The sequence below is a fragment of the Salvelinus fontinalis genome, chromosome 9, assembly GCF_029448725.1.
Source record: "Salvelinus fontinalis isolate EN_2023a chromosome 9, ASM2944872v1, whole genome shotgun sequence".
Lineage (NCBI taxonomy): Eukaryota > Metazoa > Chordata > Actinopteri > Salmoniformes > Salmonidae > Salvelinus > Salvelinus fontinalis.
The window spans coordinates 40,390,173-40,414,033 of NC_074673.1; the positions used below are offsets into that span (position 1 = coordinate 40,390,173).

The following is a 23,861-nucleotide window of genomic DNA, read 5'->3' on the forward strand; positions in this document are numbered from 1 at the left end:
GAAACAGCAACTGACATAGAGTATGACAGATGTGCTATGCCCATTGAAATTGAAGGTGCACAGAAGCATGTGAAGAAGTAAGCTAGGATGAAAGTGAAAGTAGAGATACAGTTCAGTCATCACCTAATACTGTAAGTCTGAAGGGAACTTCCTGTTCTCTGATATCAATATTTTATTTTTATACACCGGGTCTCTTTTGGGGCATCTGAAACCGAGCATTACTCAAGAATAAGATTGATGATTATCTTTCAGTTGTGCAGTGTAGGTCATACCAAGCGTATGATTGGGCAATGAATGTGTCATTCCATCCATGTTAAAGCAAGCTCTTGATGTGCTTGGATGCCAAAACGTTCAGATTGTCATGATAAACAAGGCCAAGGTTTCACAATGAAATTACCATCCTCTCTCTCCATCTGGCTCCTGGAAAATTCATGCAGGTAGAGACAAAGGCAGAATGAAAAACAAGTTTTCTCTGAAACTGAGTGCACATGTAGATGTTCCAGTAAAGTTTATTGACATGATAGGTATCTCTGGCAGTCACTAATTTGTTCATCACTCCTGCTTCGTCTATCTGCAAGTTGAGACTTGAGGTTTTTCTCTCCCCTCTCGACAGTTCTTCTTTCCTCTTCCCCTGTCTGCCCCCTTCTACTCACAGCCCTATATGGTCAATATTTACTGTTGACTGACAGCACAGGAAATGTATCACTTGAACATCTGCAAACACAAGAACATACAGGTAACTGCCAAAGTAATGGAAACACTTTCATAAATGAGGGTTACAAAGTATATTGAAAGCAGGTGCTTCCACACAGGTGTGATTCCTGAGTTAATTAAGCAATTAACATCCCATCATGCTTAGGGTCATGTATAAAATATTGGGCAGGCCATTATTTTGGCCATTATTCTGGCTACCGAGGCTATGCCCCCATCTACAGAGCATATGAGTGGTCACTGAATGATTTGATGAGCATGAAAACGATGTAAACCATATGCCATGGCCGTTTCAGTCACTAGATCTCAACCCAATTGAACACTTATGGGAGATTCTGGAGCGGTGCCGGAGAAAGCATTTTCCACCACCATCAACAAAACAATGATGGAATTTCTCTTAGAAAAATGGTGTCAAATCCCTCCAATAGAGTTCCAGACAGTTGTAGAATCTATGCCAAGGTGCATTTAAGCTGTTCTGCCTCGTGGTAGCCCAACGCTCTATTAAGAAACTTTATGTTGGTATTTCCTTTATTTTGGCAGTTACCTGTACATTATAATAATAGTATCACTCACTATTTTTGTTGGGGTAAAACATTTCTGAAAACTCTGTGCTCTTGTTTGGAGTTCATAGCATGGGTTACAGACTAATCACCCTAGGGCACTGTTAATTATTGAACATACTGTATAATATCACTATCAAACACACAATCAAGTTGAAGAACATATGTGCACACAACCACCTTGAATCGCCAAAGCCTGGGGACATTGGTGTACATATGCAGTTCTAAAGACTTTGAATCACAGGTAACTTATTTTAAAGCATTGGATATTTATCGTATCAAGTGTATGACCTGCTTAGACTCTCAGATTGTTCTTCAGGTTGTTGTCAGTACTAACCCAGTACTAACCCAAAAATGATTTTGGTTTGTATACCTTTGTAATACATACAAGTCATCTGTAGGCTAAAGTGCACAGTTTGTCACTCTATTGCTGAAAAAATGAAGTTCTTAACTAGCGTTAGCATAATTGCTAACTAACATTAGTGCAATGACTGGAAGTCTATGGTAACTGCTAGCATGCTAGTAGATGCCATAGACTTCCAGGCATTATGCTAACGCTAATTAGCATTGGGTCACAAAACTACCTCTAACTTCCTTCATACTGGATGCAGAGACATAACAACGGTCTCCATGGATTCATCTGACTCTAGGGAAGTATATAAAGGGCTTGGTTGGCAAAATCCCAAAGTATCCCTTTAAGCTGCTGTGCTGGCACAGACCACTTCCTCATTCTGATTTATGTTTGTGTAGTTTATTTGGCTCGTGTGTTTTGAAATGTCCTGGGTTGACCTTGAATGTTACTGACAAATTAATCCAACTTGTAAATGCCAGACTCCCCAATGCAGGAAAAAAGTATTAAAAGAAAACTCATAGAACATTTTAAATGTAATATCTAATGCAACATCACTCTATGCAATTAGCTGTATATCAAGCTATAGACAGGTAGAATTATATTTTTCCAATGGTCAATAATATGTGTTGCCTCTGAAAAAGCCAGAAGATAGATAGATGTCTGTTCTAAATAGTTACCATGTTGACCCATTGGTGATTGACAGTGTTATCACATAGGCTGGTACTGGGGTTATTACACATCAAATCAAATTGTATTTGTCACATGCGCCAAATGGGTTATTTAAAGGCCAATTAAAATGCACTCACAGACCCCAGTCATGCTATAGAGGGAGATGACCTTTCTTTATAACCTCTGTCTACCGACCATGTTTCATATCTTATTAGTCTGTATGCAACTTGAACAGGATCAATAAATGAATAACTGTTTTACCTGTGTTATTCATCCATGCAGAGGAGTTGAATATTAGTTTAAATAGTGACTCCAGCAAGAAAGATAAGATGGACATGTTGGCGAATGAGTATGAGAGGGAGACAAAAGAGAGAACATTTATTGCCTCAAGTGTATGAGCTATATCTAGACAACGTAACATTCTGAGGGTTTTCAATGAAGAAGAGTCTGTTCTGAATCAGATTGTCAAACTCTATTCCATCTTCATCACTTCTTGTTCTGTTTCTGTCTTCGCATAAGCTCCTTGTGATGACCTTTGAAACAGGATCCAAGAGATTTCTTCTTTCTGAAGCACAGAGGCAGATTAGGGCCTTTCCTTAACCCCAAATACACTGTACACCAATGAAAATCATGTTACACTCACCCATTGGTATTGTTAGTTGGTATGTTAGGTCAGTGTAAATCTAAACACAACCACCATTTGATCACCCCTCAGGACATACAATTCTGTAACCAGGCATGTCAATGGTGGGTGTAGCTGGTGCATGGAAGTCAGGCACAGGAGAGCAGAGATGAATGGACAAAGCACTTTACTTAGGCAATCGTAATACAGAACGCAACCGCGCTACAAAACAAATGCCCAAAGAACAAGTGAGGCAGCACAAAGTACAAAACCCAAGTACAAAGTACCGGCTGCCACAAAGCACGGGTATAAAACAATACCCGACGCAAACCAGCCAGAAGCATACCAACCTTGACAATAAACAATACCCCACAAAGACATGGAGGGAACAGAGGGCTAAATACACATGTGAATTAGTAGGAGATGTAAACCAGGTGTGCAGGATGACAAAACAAATGGAAAATGAAAGGTGGATCGGCGATGGCTAGAAGACCGGTGACGTCGACCGCCGAACGCCGCCCGAACAAGGAGAGGAACCGACTTCAGCGGAAGTCATGACAAGGCAATAGATGAGAAACTAAACCACATTTTTCTAAGAAAATTAAACTACTCGATCATATTCCTAATTTCTTTGGCCATGATGACAATTTTTTTTTTTGACTTACAATCATTTACTTGCGGAAAATAACTGCTTTCATAATTTCCCAAATTGAGTCATTTGAGTGTTCATATGTCAGGGATGACAGAGATAGGGGAGGGTTTGATCTGGTGGACAGTGACCTGAGTGGACCGACAGCCAGTGTATTCACTGCACTGAGGAGACAGATAGATGCATCAATTTGGATGGTGCAGCTCAGCTCAGCTCGTTAAGCCCTGACAATGGCTGCTCTGTGACAATGCTGGAGTGGCACACAGGAGCATTGAGATGTGACCCATTCACACTGGCAGAAAGGGCCCCCCTCGCTCGCCCCAATTTCTCCCCTCCCCTACCAAAATAACCCCATGAATTGGTCCCCATGAACTTTATTCCCGATTCTGAGCCTACCACTCCCCCTCAATCCTCTTCCCCCTCTCGCGCTTCAGGGGAAATGATAGAAGAAAGTGATGAGCTCATCTGCACAGCGAGGGGTTGGTTAAATATCCCTTAAGTACACAATCCATCCGTGCTAGTCACTTTGTTAGCCCATGTTGTGATATTTGGGGAAGTGACTGGGGGCTGTCATTTTTCTTTGAATCCAGGGAGGGATCTTGATAATGTCAACTGCTGCAGTGAATAATACAGTTAAATGATATTTCAGTGATATTGGCAAGATGTTACAACAGACTCCATACTCTTTATATCTCTTGGTCCTCCGGTCAAATGTGATATCTGGTTTGAATTATACATGTTGCCAAACAAAAGAACAACAGAAAAAGCCTCCCTGTCAGAGTGGAAGAACATTGCTGGGATAAGATGGATCGCACAGGCATTCAAACACTCACTGACGTAGACACACACGACTCTGCTGCGATGTGTGGGATGTGAAATATGCTGGATATGGGAGGCCTCTGGAATCCAGGAAGGAGCTGAGTATTTCTGGCAGGAACTCGCTTGTGAATCCCAGAGTTAACACTCCTAGAACTCACATACTTCTTAAGCAACTCTCCCTTACTGTAATACACATGTACTTACACCCTCCCTCTCTCCCTCAAGCTTATACTCAAGTACTGTATAGTTACACTCCCACAGCACAAGGTAGAAAACCTGGCTTCACTTTTGGCCTTGCTGTCAGAACATGCACACCTTAATGATACTGTAAACAGGCTAGCGGATAAGTATGTGAGTGTCTATTTTCCTGTGAGTATGATCATCTCAGGTTAAATTATGTTAGAGTCAGAAAGCATTCTGTCCACCGGTGTGACAAGGATGCAAATTAACTCCCTAAAGTCGTTAATCTAATTAATACGGTCCCCATAGACACCACACAACACCTGTCTCACCCATCCTCCACTCAGCTCCAACTGGGCTAAGTCACATACTCACAGAGGTACATCCCACACGAGATTACCCTAACAGATCACACACACGGGCACACACAAACATCACAATAAGCACAGTTTAAAGATTTGATCTCACCCTGCATCCTCAATTACTAGAGTCTGTAGCCCTTACTGTGACTTAATACTGAGCCATGAATCTTTATCTTCACCTGACTAGTACAGCCTCACCCAGAACACTGTAACCAGTCTCTCAGTCCCCTGCTCTCACTCCACCACTCAGTCCGCTTGTCTGGACCTGCACTGCTGGAGGCTATTGATTGACCTAATATAAACAACATTCAACACTCATTCAAACTACACAAACAAACAATAACATTCAAATTACACATAGGGTTAAGGCTCTGTTTGAAATCGGTCTTTACCCCTCTATCATTCTCTTACCCACTACAAGTCATAAAAGCAGACTGCTAGAGGCTTATAGATTACTAGATTAAGTAATTAGGCAGTCGAGTTCACATCTGTTGAACAAAACTACCGGTGGCTGGGGAAAGGGGGAGGTGAGAGAGAATAGGGGCAAATAGAAAATTGTTGGAGAGGAGAGAAAAGGGGTTAGCCAACAGAGGGATTGAGGAGCAGGGAGGGTTTCTTATTGACAAGCTTTAGAACAGAAAAGCTTGTCCTGAGAATGTGATTGGCTGAGCCTGACAGTAGTGACCATGACAACATATGCTACTCCCATAAGCCCCCCAGAGACAGTTACTTTGTGTACTCTAGGCTAGGGTGGCACAATCACCCAGCCCTCCTTTCCATGTCAATGAGCGCTTTAGACACAAACAATGAGACCAGCAAGCTTGAAAAAAACAAACAACGGTTTTATTCAGAAATGATTGATCGTGTGCCCAGTTCAGTTTTTAAATGTCTCTGTGAATCTCCTACATAACATTGCTCTCAAGAATAAATCAAAGGTTAAACTCTTAGAGAAAATAAAAACATTCATTTTTGGGGTTTAATCCAAATAAAAAGAGGCTACACCAGAGAGATAGATGGCTGCTCCTGGGTTGGGCCGACTGACAGTGCTACAGCCCTGCCCTATTGGTTTGTGTTCCATAGGCGAATCTTAGTCCCACCCCCCGAGTGGAGGATAGCCAATAACAGTGTAGTGTCCACAAACACACACAACTCCCATGATGCCCTTCTCTCCATGGGAGATTAAGGCAGTAAACACAGTGGGGTATACCTTGGGGGTGGATTGGGAGACGAAACCGCTGGGCAGGAAAGACCTCTATTGACCAATGATGCATGTTTGGACTACAACCACAGAGGAAGATACAGTAAAAGCACAATGATGATAAGTCCAATCAGAGAGACAAAGAGAATCATTCTGCCCTTCTGACATACAGTACAGTAACGTGTCTTTTCCAGTTGTAACACAAACACAGCACCACAGATTGAGATAGTTCTAAACGTTGTGGCGCAGCTGAGATGAGTGAGATGATGCACAGTACAGTAGATAATCAACCATGACCTGACTGGTAAGAGGGCTGAGGATAGGACTGCAGGCATATGTCTGAGTGTGTCTCAATGTGCTTTTTTTATGAGTTTTTTTTTGTTGCTGTGTGTTGTGTTTATCTGTGTGTTTGTGCATGTGTGTATGTATATCCCCCCCTCTCTCTCATCCAGGCATGAAGACCCCTCCCTCCCCCAAAAAGTAGCAGCCCCACCCCTGCCCTTGTGGACTTTGCTCTACTCTCCTTGGGCGTCATAGTTGGCCCCGCCTGCCTTCTTCAGCTCGGTGCGAATGTAGTCCTCCTCCAGCTCACGAGCATCACTGATCATGAACTCCTTAGCAAAGTTCTGCAGGAGACAAAGAGGAGAGGGGGAGAAGGTGACAGAAAAGGAATGTGTGAGAGAGTGTTAGACAAGGAAGACAAAGGAAGCTAGAGAGATGGCACAGACAAAATTGTGTTGTACTTTATTTGGAAATCAATTTACTGTATTGTATTTTAACAGCACATTCATTAAAAATAGTATTTGTTTTAAAAAAGCATGTGAGTATGGGTGAGAACAGAGAGTCACTAACCTGGACAATATCTTTCACCAGTGTCTTGTCAGTGCTGATCTTGGCACGCTGCAGGCCACTTACGTTTTCCCCTATCCAGGTGATGAGGGTGAACTTGGCCCGCTTGCTCATGGCGTCACCCGTTGTGATCCGCACAAAGCCAAAGAGACGCACATCATCTGAGAGTGAGAGAGATGAGACAGTAGCAGTCAGTCAGAGATGAGACTGACCATCAGACAGGCTGATGACACCTCAGACAATTTCCATTCCCAGCTGTCATATGACAGATAATTATGGTATAGTTCTTAAATAAATTGATTTGTCACCATGTTTGAGCCAGCAATTGGCAAGGCCTGATTCCTGTGTACTGCGAGTTGATTGAGCTTTGTGAGAGTGTTTCTATGCTGCTGTAAGGAGTATGAACACAGGCGGGGAATATTGGCTAATGGCGACACTGTCAAATCCAAAATTGGGGTAAATCTGTGAGTACGAGAGAAAGGGGAAGGTATTAAGGTCAACAGGTTCAATCAAAGGGGTCTGGAGTTGTGAGCAATACTGGGATTGGAGAGGCAGCGATTCTGGGTTCACTGTCTCTCCCTCACACAAACACACATTCATATCACATGTTAGCCCTACATCACTAGCTGCATTGTCTTGGAATAGAGCAGTTTTATTCTCTACAGTTCAGCACACCAAATATGTGCAAATTCACATCTCTAAGTAGATTATAGTAAAGGTAATAACACATTTATGACATGAATCTGCTCTGGACCAGGCCCTGTCCCTTCATTACCCTTAATAATGCACTGATGACACAATCTAGGCATGATTTCTATGTTTATCTGTGCCTTACTGATTCAGAAGCAGCATACGTCTATCAGACCTCAAAGCTATGTTGTGCATTAACAAGAATCAGTGTTAAAATTATCAGCATGGTGTCAAAGGCCATCGCTAGTTTCAACACCTCCCCATACAAGAGTCCCCTACATGTCACCTGACTGAACTATGATATCCACCAGACCACATAAAGGCCTATACTGTTTCTCTGTATAACAACCAATGTTTCTAGCACTTAAATAAAAATATTTACAAATACTTTTGTTGTGCTTGTTTCTATATTTGTCATATTGTGGAAGTGGGTAAGGCTGACAAGTAATGAATAAGTATATATATAAGTGTTGAAAAAAATAACATTAATTTTGTTAAAGCCTGACTTCCCCTGTCGTAAACTTCCTGGTGTGTCAACATCTCTTCCCTCTAAAGCCTTCCCTTTTAGTTATGCTGACAACGCTGTTAAGACAACAGTCCAGAAAACAGCTGCACTACTGTGACTATGATGATGCAGCAAAAAGACAAATAGAACGCTTGAGTTTAGACCTTTTAGTTGATAAGACAGATGCTTCTTTTAGAACACTCAGCCTATCAACTTCTTAGTGCAGCAGTCTGTGGCCAAGCCCTCAAAGACAGGATGAGACTTTCACAGTTTCTGTTAAAGCAGATTCATCAGAATGTATATAACGTTTTATACAGATTAGAGATTAGAGAAAAAATATTCCCTGGGCAAAGACAAGGTACATAGTGAGGAGAGACTATAGTAGTATGGGACAGCCCAGCCTGGTCTCCAAGACTAAACGTAACATAGCAAATGTAAATCCGTGACACTGAAATTAGCATGATAAGTTACGTTTGGTTACATAAGACAGAATGTTACTTAAAGCATTATTTATATTATTTCTATGCTTCCCGTTCTTAAGTTTTGTTTTTGCGGCTTTTACTTTCGCTTTTGTACACCAGCTTCAAACAGCTGAAAATACAATATTTCTGGTTATGGAAAATATATTTCACAGCGATGATAAAATTATGGTAAAATGATTCTCTACACTATAGTTGCTTGTTTTGTCACAGTTTGCCCAATTTCCATTTATCAGAATTTTAGCAACCAGGAAATGGCAGAGAAATTTCTGCATAGTGCATCTTTAAGGCAAACACAAAATGAGGGTGGTTGGTTGGCCCCGTGTGGCCCCGTGTGGCTCAGTTGGTAGAGCATGGCGCTTGCAACGCCAGGGTTGTGGGTTCGATTCCCACGGGGGGCCAGTACAAAAAAAGTATGAATGTATGTACTTGTAAGTCGCTCTGGATAAGAGCGTCTGCTAAATGACGTAAATGTTGGTTTGAATGGGTGAGCGTGACGCAAATGTCTTTCAAAGCAAATTATATTTGTCACATGCGCCAAATACAACAGGTATTTGTTGAAGGGCTTGTAAGTAATGCTTACTTACAAGCCCTTTACCAACAATGCAGTTAAGAAAAATACCAACAACAAAAAATAAGGAAATAAAAGTAACAAATAATTAAGAGAAGCAGTAAAATAACAATAGCGGGGCTATATACAGGGGGTACCGGTACAGAGTCAATGTGCGGGGGCACCGGTTAGTCAAGGTAATATATACATGTAGGTAGAGTTATTTAAGTGACTTATGCATAGATCATCTCAAATCTCAACACAAAAACTTTTGAATTTTAGTAACTTTTCAACGACTTACTTACTTTTTAGCTACTACTTAGCATGTTAGCTAACCCTTCCTCTAATCTAACTCCTAAACATAACCTCTAACCTAGCTAACGTTAGCGTTAGCCACCAAAAATTGGAATTCGTAACATATATCTTTCGCAAATGCATAACATATTGTACATTTAGCAAATTTGTAACATATCATACAAACTGTAATTCATAACATATCATGGAAAATGGACATCCAAAAATGTATACAAACCATACAAAACGTAACATATCACACTAAATGGAGGATTCGTATTTAGGAAAACAGGATAATACAAAATTCTCTGAGACCAGGTTGGACAGCCAGGTGTAGGCCTACTATTTGGGTAGTTAGTATAGCAAAACATCAGTTGTCTTTAAAATAATATAAATCAGTAATAGGCCTAGATTGTAATACATTTGTATTTCATCACTGGAATGTCAGCCCTGAAACAAAACTACAGCCTGGGGAAATATAGGCGCGCAACAGCACAGGAGTTTTTAAACACCACGCCCAACACTCCAGCATCTAATTGGTTAGTGCTATCCGGAATCCTTAGGACATCCCTACCCTAACATTACCCTTATCAATTTACATTTAAACTTCAATGGGGTACAGCCGTCCCAGGGATCCCAGATAACAAGGATCGTATCTTATTAGGGGGAAGAGAGTGTGGGAGGGTAGGGTGCTGATATGGTGGTGACAGCATGATTTGCTCACTAGGGGTGTCCATACCCTATTGAAGTTGAAATGTAAATTGATAAGGGTATTATGTCCCGAGTAGAATAAGACCCTGCGCTGCACACAAGAAACAGTTGGAACAACTTCAATATTACTGATATTATAAGCTTATAGGCCTACACACTTTAAGAACTAAGAAAGGGATACTTCTATATGATGAAGTCACAGGTCAGATTCCGGGAACAGACCAAGCACACCAGGCCAGGGTTTGGGGTTTAAGAAGTCAATGAGAGAAATGAAAACAATCTACTTAGTTGTTAATTTTCTCAAAATCTAAAGGCACAACCTAGATTCGAGCCAATATTTGAAGTAGTTGAAGATGTTATTACTCCAACGTCGTGAAAGTGATAAACTGACACGTTTTCATTTTCGTTAAAATATATTTTATCGAAGGAGCATCTTTGATTTGACCGCCTGCACATGCTGTTATTGTGAAGTGGAAACGTCTAGGAGCAACAACGGCTCACCCGCGAAGTGGTAAGCCACACAAGCTCAAAGAACAAGACCGCTGAGAGCTGAAGCGTGTAAAAATCATCTGTCCTCGGTTGCAACACTCACTACCAAGTTCCAAACTGCCTGTGGAATCAACTTCAGCACAAGAACTGTTTGTCGGGAGCTTCCTGAAATGACTTTCCATGGCTGAGCAGCCGCACACATACCTAAGATCACCATGGGCAATGCCAAGCATCGGTTGTTGTCTCTACCTTCTTGCCTTTGTGCTGTTGTCTGCGCCTAACAATGTTTGTACCATGTGGTGTTGCTACCATGCTGTGTTGTCATGTGTTGCTGCCATACTATGTTGTTGTCTTAAGTCTCTCTTGTCGTGATGTGCATTTTGTCCTATATTTTATTTTTAATCCCAGCCCCCGTAGGAGGCCTTTTGGTAGGCCGTCATTGTAAATAAGAATTTGTCCTTAACTGACTTGTCTAGTTAAATAAAGATAAATACAAATCGGCTGGAGTGGTGTAAAGCTCGCCGCCATTGGACTCTAGAGCAGTGGAAATGCAAAACAGGGCCCCTCTGTCTCTGTATCTGTAGCCCATCTATCTGATGCCGTCTAGTCAAAAATAGTATTATATTGTTGCCGCCCGTAGAGTTGAATGCAGGGGAAGGCAGAGAGTATTTGGCCTGCCTTGGTAAAATAAATAATAGCAAATCAGCGGTGAGCTCAACTGTAAATGGTCCTGGCGCACCAGAAAAAAAGCATCAAGGGAAGCCAGTTTGGATTTGGCTTCACACCACTCACATCACATTGTTGCATCTCATTGTGTTGTCCTCCGGCGGCTGGCTAGATAGCTAGCTAGCTAACATTGTCCCTTTTCTAAATTAACCATAGATGGAGATAGGGATTTGGACTTGTGGTTTTACTTCTCTATACTGGCCAATGATTATAACTGCGATTCTGATCAAAACATACATTGTGCCCCTGGCCTGTAGATGATGGAAGTTCAATATGTAGCTAAATGTAGAGTAGTAGGTTAATATTAACTAACTGGCTCATCATTAACCATGAAAGGAAGTTAGTCCAGCGAGCAAGCATTTTAGCTGGGTAGCCTAGAACAACAAACACTAAAAAGGTATGCTACTGTATGACAGAGTCGTAGACAGTTTCAGCAACATGAAAGAGAGGAGGATGGCATTGGCATCTCTCTACAAGTAGGGGGTGTCAACATGTTTTTTCTACTTAAGCACACACACACACATACAGAACTCAGTACAATGGACAGCCACATTACATTTAGCTTAGATTGATTGGACACTTTTTTGTTGTTGTAATATTTTAGTTGTCACTGTATTAAGCAGAGGTGATTTGATGATGTTGAAGTTGAATTGGTGCTGGAATAGTGGAGGCAGTTCCGGTTTTCTTCGTGACTTGCGGTAACTCTGGTGTTCTAAATCAATAGTTGTTTAGTAGTCCGAAAATGTCGGGAAACATTAACTTCATTGACCATGCTGTAGGTAACTGTTTGTTACATGCACTATACTTTGTGGACTCCACCTGACAGATGTTGCTCTCCGGTTTTGTGATGATACAAAGGTGTGGTTGAATTTATTCTGCCACTATCTTATTGTCTCGGCCTTAGGCGCATATATCACGGTGGCAAGCCATATGACCTAACATAGGCTGTAATATGACTTTCCATATTACTCTATTGGCCTACTGGGAGCCAATAGAGGACAGATAATGGCTCTGGTAGGTTACAGGGCGTCACAACTTGGTAAATTCCTTCAAGCACTGCTGCATGCATTACAACTTGACACAGGCAAGACAATTTTAAACAATTTTAAATAATCCATGTTTCCAACAACTCAACGAGCACTACTGACTGACATCGCAACAAGTCGTGAAAATGTTGTGTGTGGTCTATTACAGCGCTATTGCCGTTATGCAGGAACATTGTGGTCAATTTGAAATAACCGCATAGGCGCAAAAATAAGTGAAATCCTGGCCTTACCTGTGCACTGACTCTTGAATTCTTCATAATCAGTCCCCTGGCCCGCCGGCACAATCATATGGCCCTCATATTTAAACGCTGCCCTAAAATAACATAAAATGCACACTACATGAATTAAAATGCACTGACCTTACAGACATGTCAAATTGAATATTTGGGCCCTGTCTGTCAAAAAGATCAGGGATCCTCTATGCCAGTCTACTCCACTAATGCGTGTCCACGTCCATCATAAAACATCTATCGGATGGGATTACAATGTAGCGACCAGTCTAAAGTAGGGTAATCATTCAAAAACCGATGTGTCAAATGCGGGGCAGACATGTCCGGTGTTGTGTCAACATGTGTCACTATCACTGTACCTCTTCGATAGACAAAGGAAGTTAGTCATGCCCCGGTACCCTGAATTATTAGACTAAGATATGTATGTTTTAGGGAGAGAAACAATGATTCAAATAGAACACTGGGTGAATGAATGAAAAGTGCACACTTTGATCATCCACCCATTGTTATGGATTTTATAAATGTAGACTCACCTCAATTCTTAGGATGCTGTGTAAAATCTCAGATGCCCACAATTGCCTATGCAAAACTAATTTAAACACACTCACCAGTTTATCTCCGTGTTATCGTCTCTGACGAGGTTATACGCTTCCCTGCAAGCCTCTTTATCGATTCTTGTTGCCATTTTGGATGGACGCAAATGGACAGTAGCCTAGAGATGAAAGAAAGCACACGGCGAAAAGAACAATCCAAAATGAGCAGAACGTGAGTTCTACAATAGACGACTAAATAGCCTGAAATCACGCGCCCCTATTGAACAGTCGAACATGCGCTATTACACGAGCAGTGCGCGGAAAAGGGTGTATCTTTTCTCAATTATCAGAGAAATACTCTTTTCACGACTCGATTCATTTCCTATATCCAGTTTATGGGCGTTGGTGATGTTTGTCAATCAGGTTGCGGTAGTAGAGCGGCGAAGTCCCCATACGCAGCATTCACATCCTCCCAATGGTCAACTGAGGGATTCAGCCAAATAAATCCACCCTTTTTTATTGTTGCCGTTTTACTGCGCTATCCTGCCATCTTGTGGTCTGTTAATGTAATCGATGCATGAGAACAATAGTCTGCTGCAACACAATCAACCAAAATTAAACGTTCCGATAGTAAATAACATTTAATTAAATTAAAATACAATTATATAATAAAATAATAAACCATAATAGCCCTAGAACACACAGTGATAGAGGTAATTTATTTCAAGCTATATGAGGGACAAAGAAAGAGAGAGAGCGCGCGTGCGTGCGTGATAGGCTCGCCAAACAGTAATTTTACAACGGCTGTCTCACAAATCTGCTATTTTCAGGAACCTGAAAACAACCTACACCCTCAGAATGGACCCGCATGACCACATCCCTCCATGAATTGATGAGCCCAACATATATAGAATGAAATCACTTGTCTCATAAGGACACATTGGAAAAGGCATCAACGTGGTGCATGTAAACTAAACGTTTCTGCACGGAGGGATTTGATTGCGGTGAGAAACACTTTTAGCAGTGCAACGCGCAAACTAACCTTTTAAATCTGTATTCAATAGCTTGACGTTTTCATTAGTGGGCCCCATGCACTAGCCCTGTGATTGGTTGGATTCACAGACAGTCTACGGCTACTTCCTGGATGAGATCATGGCTGCGACTAAACAATACATTTTAAAACTGCTTTTGATTCAAGCAAGCTGTAACAACGGGTGATGCTGTGCTACATTTAAACACTGTTTTATTTTTTCTCGATACATTTAGCTGTCGAACATAAAAGCGTCTCGTGTTGATCGTTGCTTGCCTACATGTAGCCTACTGTTGGATCTCAAAGTTGCTGTTGTTGAATAGCTGCTACAATGTAACAAGAAGTCAACATCTCCCAGCGTCCTCCCCTGACACGTCAAAGTGAGGTGATACCTTGTAGCATGATGTCAGTCAAATATTTTTGACAAACAACCCGAAAGTTAGTGTAGTCCAATTTGACTCCACTTGTGGTTTCTCTGAATTATATCGATTTGTCATTGAATTTCACTGTCTTTCAGATAGTGTTGAATTGAGAGAACGCAATGGATAATGGACGACAAAGCCGTGTTTCACGGCCTCAACAGATAATTGAGTCATCCAAGGTTAGTTGCATGATGTGACATATCAAGCTAGTGTTAGTTTTGTCTTACCTGACCAACTTCCTTCAAGTAAGTTTCATGTAATATTACCTGTTGCTCTGTGTCTCAGGTGTACCGTTGGGCTGAGCAAGCTGACTTCCTCCTGCAGGGTCTGAATGAGCAGCGTCAGCACGGCCAGCTGTGTGACATGGTGCTGGTGGCTGATGAGCAGCGTATCCCAGCCCACCGTGCCCTGCTGGCTGTCTCCAGCCCTTACTTCCAGGCCATGTTCACCCTGGGCATGAGGGAGGAGCGTCAGGCAGAAGTGGAGCTGGTGGGGGCTTCCTACATCGGCCTTAAGGCTGTGGTGGACTTCCTCTACAGTGGGGAGCTGCCTCTGGATGGAGGGAACATTGACTATGTTCTGGAGACAGCCCACCTGCTGCAGGTGTGGACGGCAGTGGACTTCTGCTGCCAGTACCTAGAGAAGGAGGTGAGTGAGGAGAACTATCTATACCTGCAGGAGCTGTCTCTGCTCTACAGCCTGGAGAGACTAGACGCCTACATTGACCACTTCATCCTGGAACGCTTTGCAACCCTCTCCTTCACTCCAGGCTTCCTGAGGGATGTCCGGCTGCCCAAGCTCAGCTCCTACCTGGCCAGCGGGCAGGTCCAGCATGAGAATGAGCAGGCTCTGCTCCAGGCTGCTCTTCAGTGGCTGAGCCACATGCCTGACCGCCCTGCACACGCCCGCCAGCTGCTCTCCCACATACGCTTCCCCCTAATGCCAGCCAGTGACCTGGTAGGGCGCGTCCTCCCGGCTGTACAGGCCCTGCTGCCCCCGGAGGCTGACTGTGAGGTGCTGGTGGAGGAGGCTCTGAACTACCACAACAGGGCCAGTGCCCAGCCCGGGCTGCAGACAGGCCGCACCATGCTGCGAGGAGGGGAGGAGCGCCTCCTACTGGTGGGTGGGGAAGTGTCAGAGCGCGGGGAGGAGCTGACTGCAGATGTTAGCTGGCTGGATGGAGACTCTGGTGAATGGATGGTAGAGACCCAGATCCCGGCACAGAGGAGCCACCACTGTGTCGCTGTACTGGGGGGGTTCATCTTCACAGCTGGAGGAAGCTCATCAAGAGATAATGGAGGTGATGCTGCCAGCAACCTGCTGTACCGCTACAACCCCCGCGACAACCAGTGGATCAAGGTAAAGCCAAAGATACTGGTAACTAACTCAAATATCTCATCTGCATCGTTTCCAATCAAAGCAAATTAACCATAGTGTGCAGAACAAGCAAGGAGGTGGGCAGAGCCAAGCACAAGTTGGCGAGATCCTATTGGCTCGTTCTTGCATGTACACTGAACAAAAATATAAACGCAACTTGTAAAGTGTTGGTCCCAATGTTCATAAAATATCCCAGAAATGTTATATATGCGCAAAAGCTTATTTCAACAAAAAAAAATACAACCCTGTTAGTGAGCATTTCCCCTTTGTCAAGATAATCCATCCACCTGATAGGTGTGGTTTATCAAGAAGCTAATTAAATAGTATGATCATTACATAGGTGCACCTTGTGCTGGGGACAATTAAAAAGCCACTAAAATGTCAAGTTTTGTTGCACAACACAATGCCACAGATGTCTCAAGTTTTTTAAAGGAGCGTGCAATTGGCATGCTGAATGCAGGTATGTCCACCAGAGCCGTTGCCAAAGAATTTAATGTTAATTTCTCTACCAAAAGCCGCCTCCGTCATTTTAGAGAACCGCAAACCATGTTTAACCACGCCAGCCCAGGACCTCCACATATGGCTTTTTCACCTGCAGGATTGTCTGAGACCAGCCACCCGGACAGTTGATGAAGTTGTGGGTTTGCACAACCGAAGGATTTCTGCAAAAACTGTCAGAAACCGTCTAAGGGAAGCTCATCTGCGTGCTCGTTGTCCACACCAGGGTCTTGACCCGACTTCAGTGGGAAACTGCTCACCTTCAATGGCCACTGGCACGCTGGAGAAATGTACTCTTCACGGTTTAATCCTGGTTTCAACTGTACCGGGCAGATAGCAGGCAGCGTGTGTGCGAGCGGTTTACTGATGTCAATGTTGTAAACAGAGTGTCCATTTCTGGCAGTGCGGTTATGGTACGGGCAGGCATAAGCTACGAACACAATGGCATTTTATCGATGGCAATTTGAATGCACAGAGATACCGTGACAATATCCTGAGGCCCTTTGTTTCATTTGTCCACTGACATGACCTCATGTTTCAGCATTATAATGCATGGCCCCATGTGGCAAGGATCTGTACACAATTCCTTGAAGCTGAAAATGTCCCAGTTCTACCATGACCTGCATACTCACCAGACATGTTACCCATTGAGCATGTTTGGGATGCTCTGGCTTCAACGTGTACGACAGCATGTTCCATTTATCACCAATATCCAGCAACTTCGCAGAGCCATAGTCTAAATATATGTCTAAATATATGATCATTTGCGCTTGGTTTGGAGGGCTCTCAGATATGAATCTTAATATAACCTATAATACATGCAGGACATGGAATCACCTCAACATTAAAGTAGACCATGGAATCAGTCACCTCAACATTGAAGTAGACCATGGAATCAGTCACCTCAACATTGAAGTAGACCATGGAATCAGTCACCTCAACATTGAAGTAGACCATGGAATCAGTCACCTCAACATTAAAGTAGACCATGGAATCAGTCACCTCAACATTAAAGTAGACCATGGAATCAGTCAACTCAACATTAACGTAGACCATGGAATCAGTCAACTCAACATTAAAGTAGACCATGGAATCAGTCACCTCAACATTAAAGTAGACTACTTTTGCAGCTTACAAAATGACTAGCAAATATATTTTAATTGAGTGACGACGTAATAGATTAACACTTTACATCAAGTTATTCATGTGTAGTAACTTTTATTACAATAGCAACATTATTACATTGGACTTTGTAAATTGCTTTATAATGTGTTATTACATATGTAGCATAAGGAGCAGTGACTATTCCACTTGTGTACAGTAGTTACAAACTCTCAGCTCATTGCCATGCAATTAAAATGCAATTACCAAAGTTTTATGTAACAACATGCTATTGAAATTGCTCAAAGTAATTAAAGTTTTATTGCACAAGAACAGTTTAATGTTAAGCGTTACTAAAAATGCTAACGGTAACAAAATATGGCTATTAAGTGTCGAAAGGAAACGAAATATCCAAAAACTGCAGTCTTGAATCAACTACAGCCAAGGAAGGTGGAAAATCATGTTAGTTTGTACAGTTGAAGTTGGAAGTTTACATACACCTTAGCCAAATACATTTAAACTCAGTTTTTCCACAATTCCTGACATTTAATCCTAGTAAAAATGCCCTGTCTTAGGTCAGTTAGGATCACCACTTTATTTTAAGAATGTGAAGTGTCAGAACAATAGTAGAGAGAATGATTTCAGCTTTTATTTATTTAATCACATTTCCAGTGGGTCAGAAGTTTACATACACTCAATTAGTATTTGGTAGCATTGCCTTTAAATTGTTTAACTTGGGTCAAACGTATCGGGTAGCCTTCCACAAGCTTCCCACAATAAGTTGGGTGAATTTTGGCCCATTCCTCCTGACAGAGCTGGTGTAACTGAGTCAGGTTTGTAGGCCTCCTTGCTCGCACACACTTTTTCAGTTCTGCCCACAATCTTTCTATAGAATTAAGGTCAGGGCTTTGTGATGTCCACTCCAATACCTTGACTTTGTTGTACTTAAGCCATTTTTCTACAACTTTGGAAGTATGCTTGGGGTCATTGTCCATTTGGAAGACCCATTTGCGACCAAGCTTTAAAATGTTGCTTCAATATATCCACATCATTTTCCTTCCTCATGAAGCCATCTATTTTGTGAAGTGCACCAATCCCTCCTGCAGCAAAGCACCCCCACAACATGATGCTGCCACCCCCGTGCTTCATGGTTGGGATGTTGTTCTTCGGCTTGCAAGCCTCCCCCTTTTCCTCCAAACATAACAATGGTCATTATGGCCAAACAGTTCTATTTTTGTGTCATCAGACCAGAGTGGAAGCTTCAAAAGGAGGGTGGTGCTTGGAATCATTGTTCTTCCTCTCTCAACCATGGTTACATGTAAGGAAACAGGCAAGGATGTCACAGGCAAGGATATTGCTGCCAGTAAGATTGCACCTAAATCAACCATTTACCGGATCATCAAGAACTTCAAGGAGAGCGGTTCAATTGTTGTGAAGATGGCTTCAGGGCGCCCAAGAAAGTCCAGCAAGCGCCAGGACCGTCTCCTAAAGTTGATTCAGTTGCGGGATCGGGGCACCACCAGTACAGAGCTTGCTCAGGAATGGCAGCAGGCAGGTGTGAGTGCATTTGCAGGCACAGTGAGTCGAAGACTTTTGGAGGATGGCCTGGTGTCAAGAAGGGCAGCAAAGAAGCCACTTCTCTCCAGGAAAAACAGGGACAGACTGATATTCTGCGAAAGGTTCAGGGATTGGACTGCTGAGGACTTGGGTAAAGTCATTTTCTCTGATGAATCCCCTTTCCGATTGTTTGGGGCATCCGGAAAAAAGCTTGTCTGGAGAAGACGAGGTGAGCGCTACCATCAGTCCTGTGTCATGTAAAGCATCCTGAGACCGTTCATGTGTGGGGTTGCTTCTCAGCCAAGGGAGTGGGCTCACTCACAATTTTGCCTAAGAACACAGCCATGAATAAAGAATGGTACCAATACATCCTCCGAGAGCAACTTCTCCCAACCATCCAGGAACAGTTTGGTGACGAACAATGATGATGGAGCACCTTGCCATAAGGCAAAAGTGATAACTGCTTGGCTAGTGGAACAAAACATCGATATGTTGGGTCCATGGCCAGGAAACTTCCCAGACCTTAATCCCATTGAGAACTTGTGGTCAATCCTCAAGAGGCGGGTGGACAAACAAAAACCCACAAATTCTGACAAACTCCAAGCATTGATTATGCAAGAATGGGCTGCCATCAGTCAGGATGTAGCCCAGAAGTGAATTGACAGCATGCCAGGGCGGATTGCAGAGGTCTTGAAAAAAGGGGTCGGCACTGCAAACATTGACTCTGCATCAACTTCATGTAATTGTCAATAAAAGCCTTTGACACTTATGAAATGCTTGTAATTATACTTCAGTATTTCATAGTAACATCTGACAAAAATATCTAAACACACTGAAGCAGCAAACTTTGGAAATTAATATTTCTGTCATTCTCAAAACTTTTGGCCACCACTGTAGTGTGTTTGAAACAAGAACACTTCCCCTCAGATGGACAGAGTTTCAAAGTTGTTTTTGCTAAGCATCCAACTTGCCATTTGCAATGTTTGCCTACGGCTTTGAATTTCTCTGCTGTATTATAACATTAATTGCAGTTTTCCACCTTTTCAGTAGCATGTTGAATCACAACGTATTTCTTTTGTATCTGTACAAAATATAATTGCATTTTGTTTGATTATGTACATCTGAGGCAATGGACATTCAAGAGAATGGACATTTACAGAATGTTCAGATAGTCATATTTGATCTAAACAATGCATGTCTGTCAGATTGGAATAGTATCGGAGATTTGTGTTTTATTCTTTCTATTTTTATCTTCCACATGCAGTTCTCGATACAACCCTGCTATTAGTTGAAGGCAGCCAATCCAATCGTTTCTGAAAAATAGTCACTTCCTGAGATCTGTATTCAAATAGTTTTAAAAATTAGTAATTTTGGGGGATCTGTATTATAGTAGTTGTAGTCACCTCCAAAGCATAGTTAAAACTATAGTTATCCCAGATCTGCTGCAACTCAACCTAACATTTCCAAAATGTCTCCAATTATGTGTCATCTTTACTCTAGAGTGCCCCAATGAATCAGCGGCGTGTGGATTTCTACCTGGGAGCCGTTGGGGAGTGTCTGATCGCTGTGGGAGGGCGTAATGATAACGGGGCTCTGTCGTCAGTGGAGGTGTACAGCCCTGCAGACGACTGCTGGACATACGTAGCCGGACTGCCCAGGTGCCAACTGACACTATTCCTCTATAATGATCTCCCAAAGGGTTACCTGTTCTCCTGTCCCTGTGATATTAATTCCACCTGTTAAGCAGCAAGACAACAGAGTAATGAGAACAACACTCTACCTCTAGGGACAGCTCAATGTTATGTCACGGTTCCCAATAGACCTACAATAACTATTATGCCTTAGCTGGCAGACTGGCACCGCTCACATCAAAGCCCTTTCTCTCACCGGTTCCTCTCTTCTCCATGTCTATGCAGGTTCACCTATGGCCATGCAGGCACATCTGATAAAGGAGTGGTCTATATCTCAGGTGGCCATGACTACCAGATTGGGCCGTACCGGCGAGACGTGTTAAGCTACGACCCCCGAGGAGGAGACGTCTGGGTGGAGCGCCAGGCCATGTCATCGGCACGGGGGTGGCACTGCATGACGTCACTTCACCACCTCATCTATGCAGTCGGAGGCAGTGATGACCACGAGGAGAGCATTGATCGTTTTGACATCCTGGCAGTGGAGGCATTTGACCCCCAGAGTGAACAGTGGACCCGTATAGCCCCCCTCCTCCAGCCCAACAGTGAGGCGGGCTGTGGGGTCTGGGGGGGTAAGATCTATGTGCTGGGGGGCTACAGCTGGGAGAGCATGGTGTTCTCACAGGCCACACAGGTGTTTGACCCTGACAAGGGCCAGTGGGTACGGGGCCCAGATCTGCCAAAACGCATCGCAGGGGCTTCAGCCTGTGTGTGCTCAGTGAGACCCCAGCCCTGCAGCCCAGACAGGAAGAGGGCAGGACACAAGGGGAAAGGCAGGCATCACCCCACCCACCCCAACTAAAGAGGATACAGAGGACTGCAGGGGATGGAAGGGGTGAAAAGAGCTGTGTAACTACCAATGGAACTGTCAGTGGATTACATATAATATAATCTCTAAAAGCACACAATAGGACTGGTTCTGTATCAGCTGGTTTGTGAAGGCTTCCAACATGCCTAACACTGGGGACTGTGAACAATGTATTTGATTTGCTTAGTATTACAATTAAAGCATAATCTATGTGTTTTAACCTAAAAGTTTTGTTTGAGTTATGAATTAAGAAATACTGAGTTCCATCAGAATCAGGCAGAAAGGGCAGTGTTGACACACGTATTCAAATCAAACCAGCAAAAAAACAACAGCAACATCCATTCTTTACCTAAAGTGCTACTTTTTCATTTATCATCCAAGTGTCACCTTACAGGGAAACAATTTACACTGGTAGAAGACCATTTGCAGGCGTATGCTGCTGATGTTGATGAGGAGCTGGATAGTAGTCTGGCCTTGTTAACATCAGGTTGAGAAGCAGTTATCTTATCCCCAAGTGACTTCTCTGTCTCTTGTCTCAAACGGCTGATCCTCAGGGACTGTCATTGGTATGGATGAGACTTCAATCTGAAGAACCGAAACATACATTGTCAGGGTAGGAGCAGTTGTTCTCTACATGGAATTATTGATGTGTAGAAGAGCATTAAGTATTTGTATAAGGAAGGGTGAATTCTGTCTCACGTGTCTGATGCAGGACTTCTAGCCTCAATCCAGGCCTTTCAGTGTCCTCCTCCAGAAGTCAAAGATCTGCAGACAACACACTTCCCATTTGACTTCTCACTGCAACCTTTTTCAATGATTGTCAGAATTAATACATCTCCATAGATTTATGTTAGTGAGTTAGTAATGTGTGAAAGTTAAGTTAATAACGATCTTGATCTACCAAGACATTGACCTGACATTGATCAAACTATAGCACAAAGACTGATTCCTAATTTAATCAGTCATATTGCTCAAACTGAACTTGATATGAACTCATAGTATGATTCAGCAAGAGCCATATGTAGGTCAAATAAGGAAATATAATCTATATTGGCTTAGATAAAGTTCACCTTAGTGTTTTCCAGAATTTGGTTGGTTTTGACACTCTTGGGGATCAATGCAATACACTGCTGCATATGATCCCTCAGCACCACCTGAAACGACACACACACACACACACACACACACACACACACACACACTCCCTGAAGACGCATACACTTCAGATTTGGGTTTCTACCAGAACTCTATTCTAACCTGAGCAGGGCTCCGTTGGTGCTTCAGCAGCTTCTCGGGATCAGTGTCTCCACAGTGACTGCAGGAACTATTGACACGATCAACTTTTGAAACGTAGAGAGAGATGATTATTGAGTGTCAAAAAGTGCAGGATAGAGTCATATAGTGCAGGATCATAGTACAGTTGCTACTGTAGGGGAGAGGGGTGAAGTTAAGCCTCCCTTGTTTCTCGGAAACCGTACACGAAATGTATAATTTGACCAAATATTTAAGAAGAGGTCATCATTTCATGTGAAGGAAGAAACTACATGGAATAAGTGGTAAGCAAGTTAGATGAAAAAAAGTAGTGTTAAGAGATTTCATGATGCTTGTATCTAAATCAATTAGATAGTTTTAAGATTGTTCTATCCATCAATATGAGGCTCTAAACCTAGCATGAAAGTGCATCCTTGTAGCTGCGTGTGCTAATATAGTCAAAATATTTGCCTTGGGGTAAGTTGAGCCAATTGCTAGCTGAGCAAATTGAAGTGATTTCTTCCCAGGCGTAATGTAAGGCATTATCACTAGGATATGAGGTAACAACAGGGCCTGGCATATGTTGAAAGTGTTTTTAAAAAGTACAAAGTGTTTGTTAGGTGTTAACCCTGTGTTCAAAGATGCTCAAAATGATTAAAATATAAAAAAAGTGACTGATTGTGTTGAATTGTGTTTGGGAAATATTGATAGACATGTTTTGTTTTTTTAAATGGTGGTAATATTTCATTCAGTACAGAAATTTGTAGGCGGCTTAACCTGTCCGCGGCTCAACTCACCTCATACCTGGAGTAAGTTGCGCTAAGAGATCACATTTTTGGGCTATGTTTTCAAAACTAACATTTACATAATTTCTGGTTATTTCTAGGGATACACATGTTGAATCT

The 23,861-nt window shown here is 42.6% G+C and overlaps 2 protein-coding genes and 1 non-coding gene across 10 annotated transcripts in view; 2 read left to right on the plus strand and 1 right to left on the minus strand.

Moving 5' to 3' along the window:
- LOC129862575 (kelch-like protein 36) overlaps nucleotides 1-23,630 on the plus strand; it is a 36,177-nt gene extending 12,547 nt beyond the window's left edge. The window contains exons 1-6 of one of the 8 annotated variants that reach the window (XM_055934356.1): nucleotides 13,983-14,228; nucleotides 14,491-14,639; nucleotides 14,772-14,855; nucleotides 14,962-16,053; nucleotides 20,710-20,867; nucleotides 21,126-23,630. In XM_055934356.1, coding sequence (XP_055790331.1) covers nucleotides 14,796-14,855; nucleotides 14,962-16,053; nucleotides 20,710-20,867; nucleotides 21,126-21,699 — 1,884 coding nt within the window. In that variant the 5' untranslated portion in view covers nucleotides 13,983-14,228; nucleotides 14,491-14,639; nucleotides 14,772-14,795 and the 3' untranslated portion in view covers nucleotides 21,700-23,630. The other 7 variants (XM_055934360.1, XM_055934358.1, XM_055934359.1 and 4 more) reach the window with 7 other exon arrangements.
- LOC129862578 (coactosin-like protein) lies at nucleotides 5,746-13,738 on the minus strand. Its single transcript, XM_055934366.1, has 4 exons — nucleotides 13,300-13,738; nucleotides 12,692-12,774; nucleotides 6,975-7,132; nucleotides 5,746-6,748 (listed from the first exon to the last, which is right to left on the minus strand). Exons 1-4 carry the CDS (start codon nucleotides 13,374-13,376, stop codon nucleotides 6,638-6,640), a joined length of 429 nt encoding a protein of 142 aa, XP_055790341.1. The 5' UTR covers nucleotides 13,377-13,738; the 3' UTR covers nucleotides 5,746-6,637.
- On the plus strand, nucleotides 8,972-9,047 carry trnaa-ugc (transfer RNA alanine (anticodon UGC)). Its single transcript has one exon. It is a non-coding gene; the product is annotated as a tRNA-Ala (tRNA).
- Nucleotides 23,631-23,861: the final 231 nt, after the last annotated feature.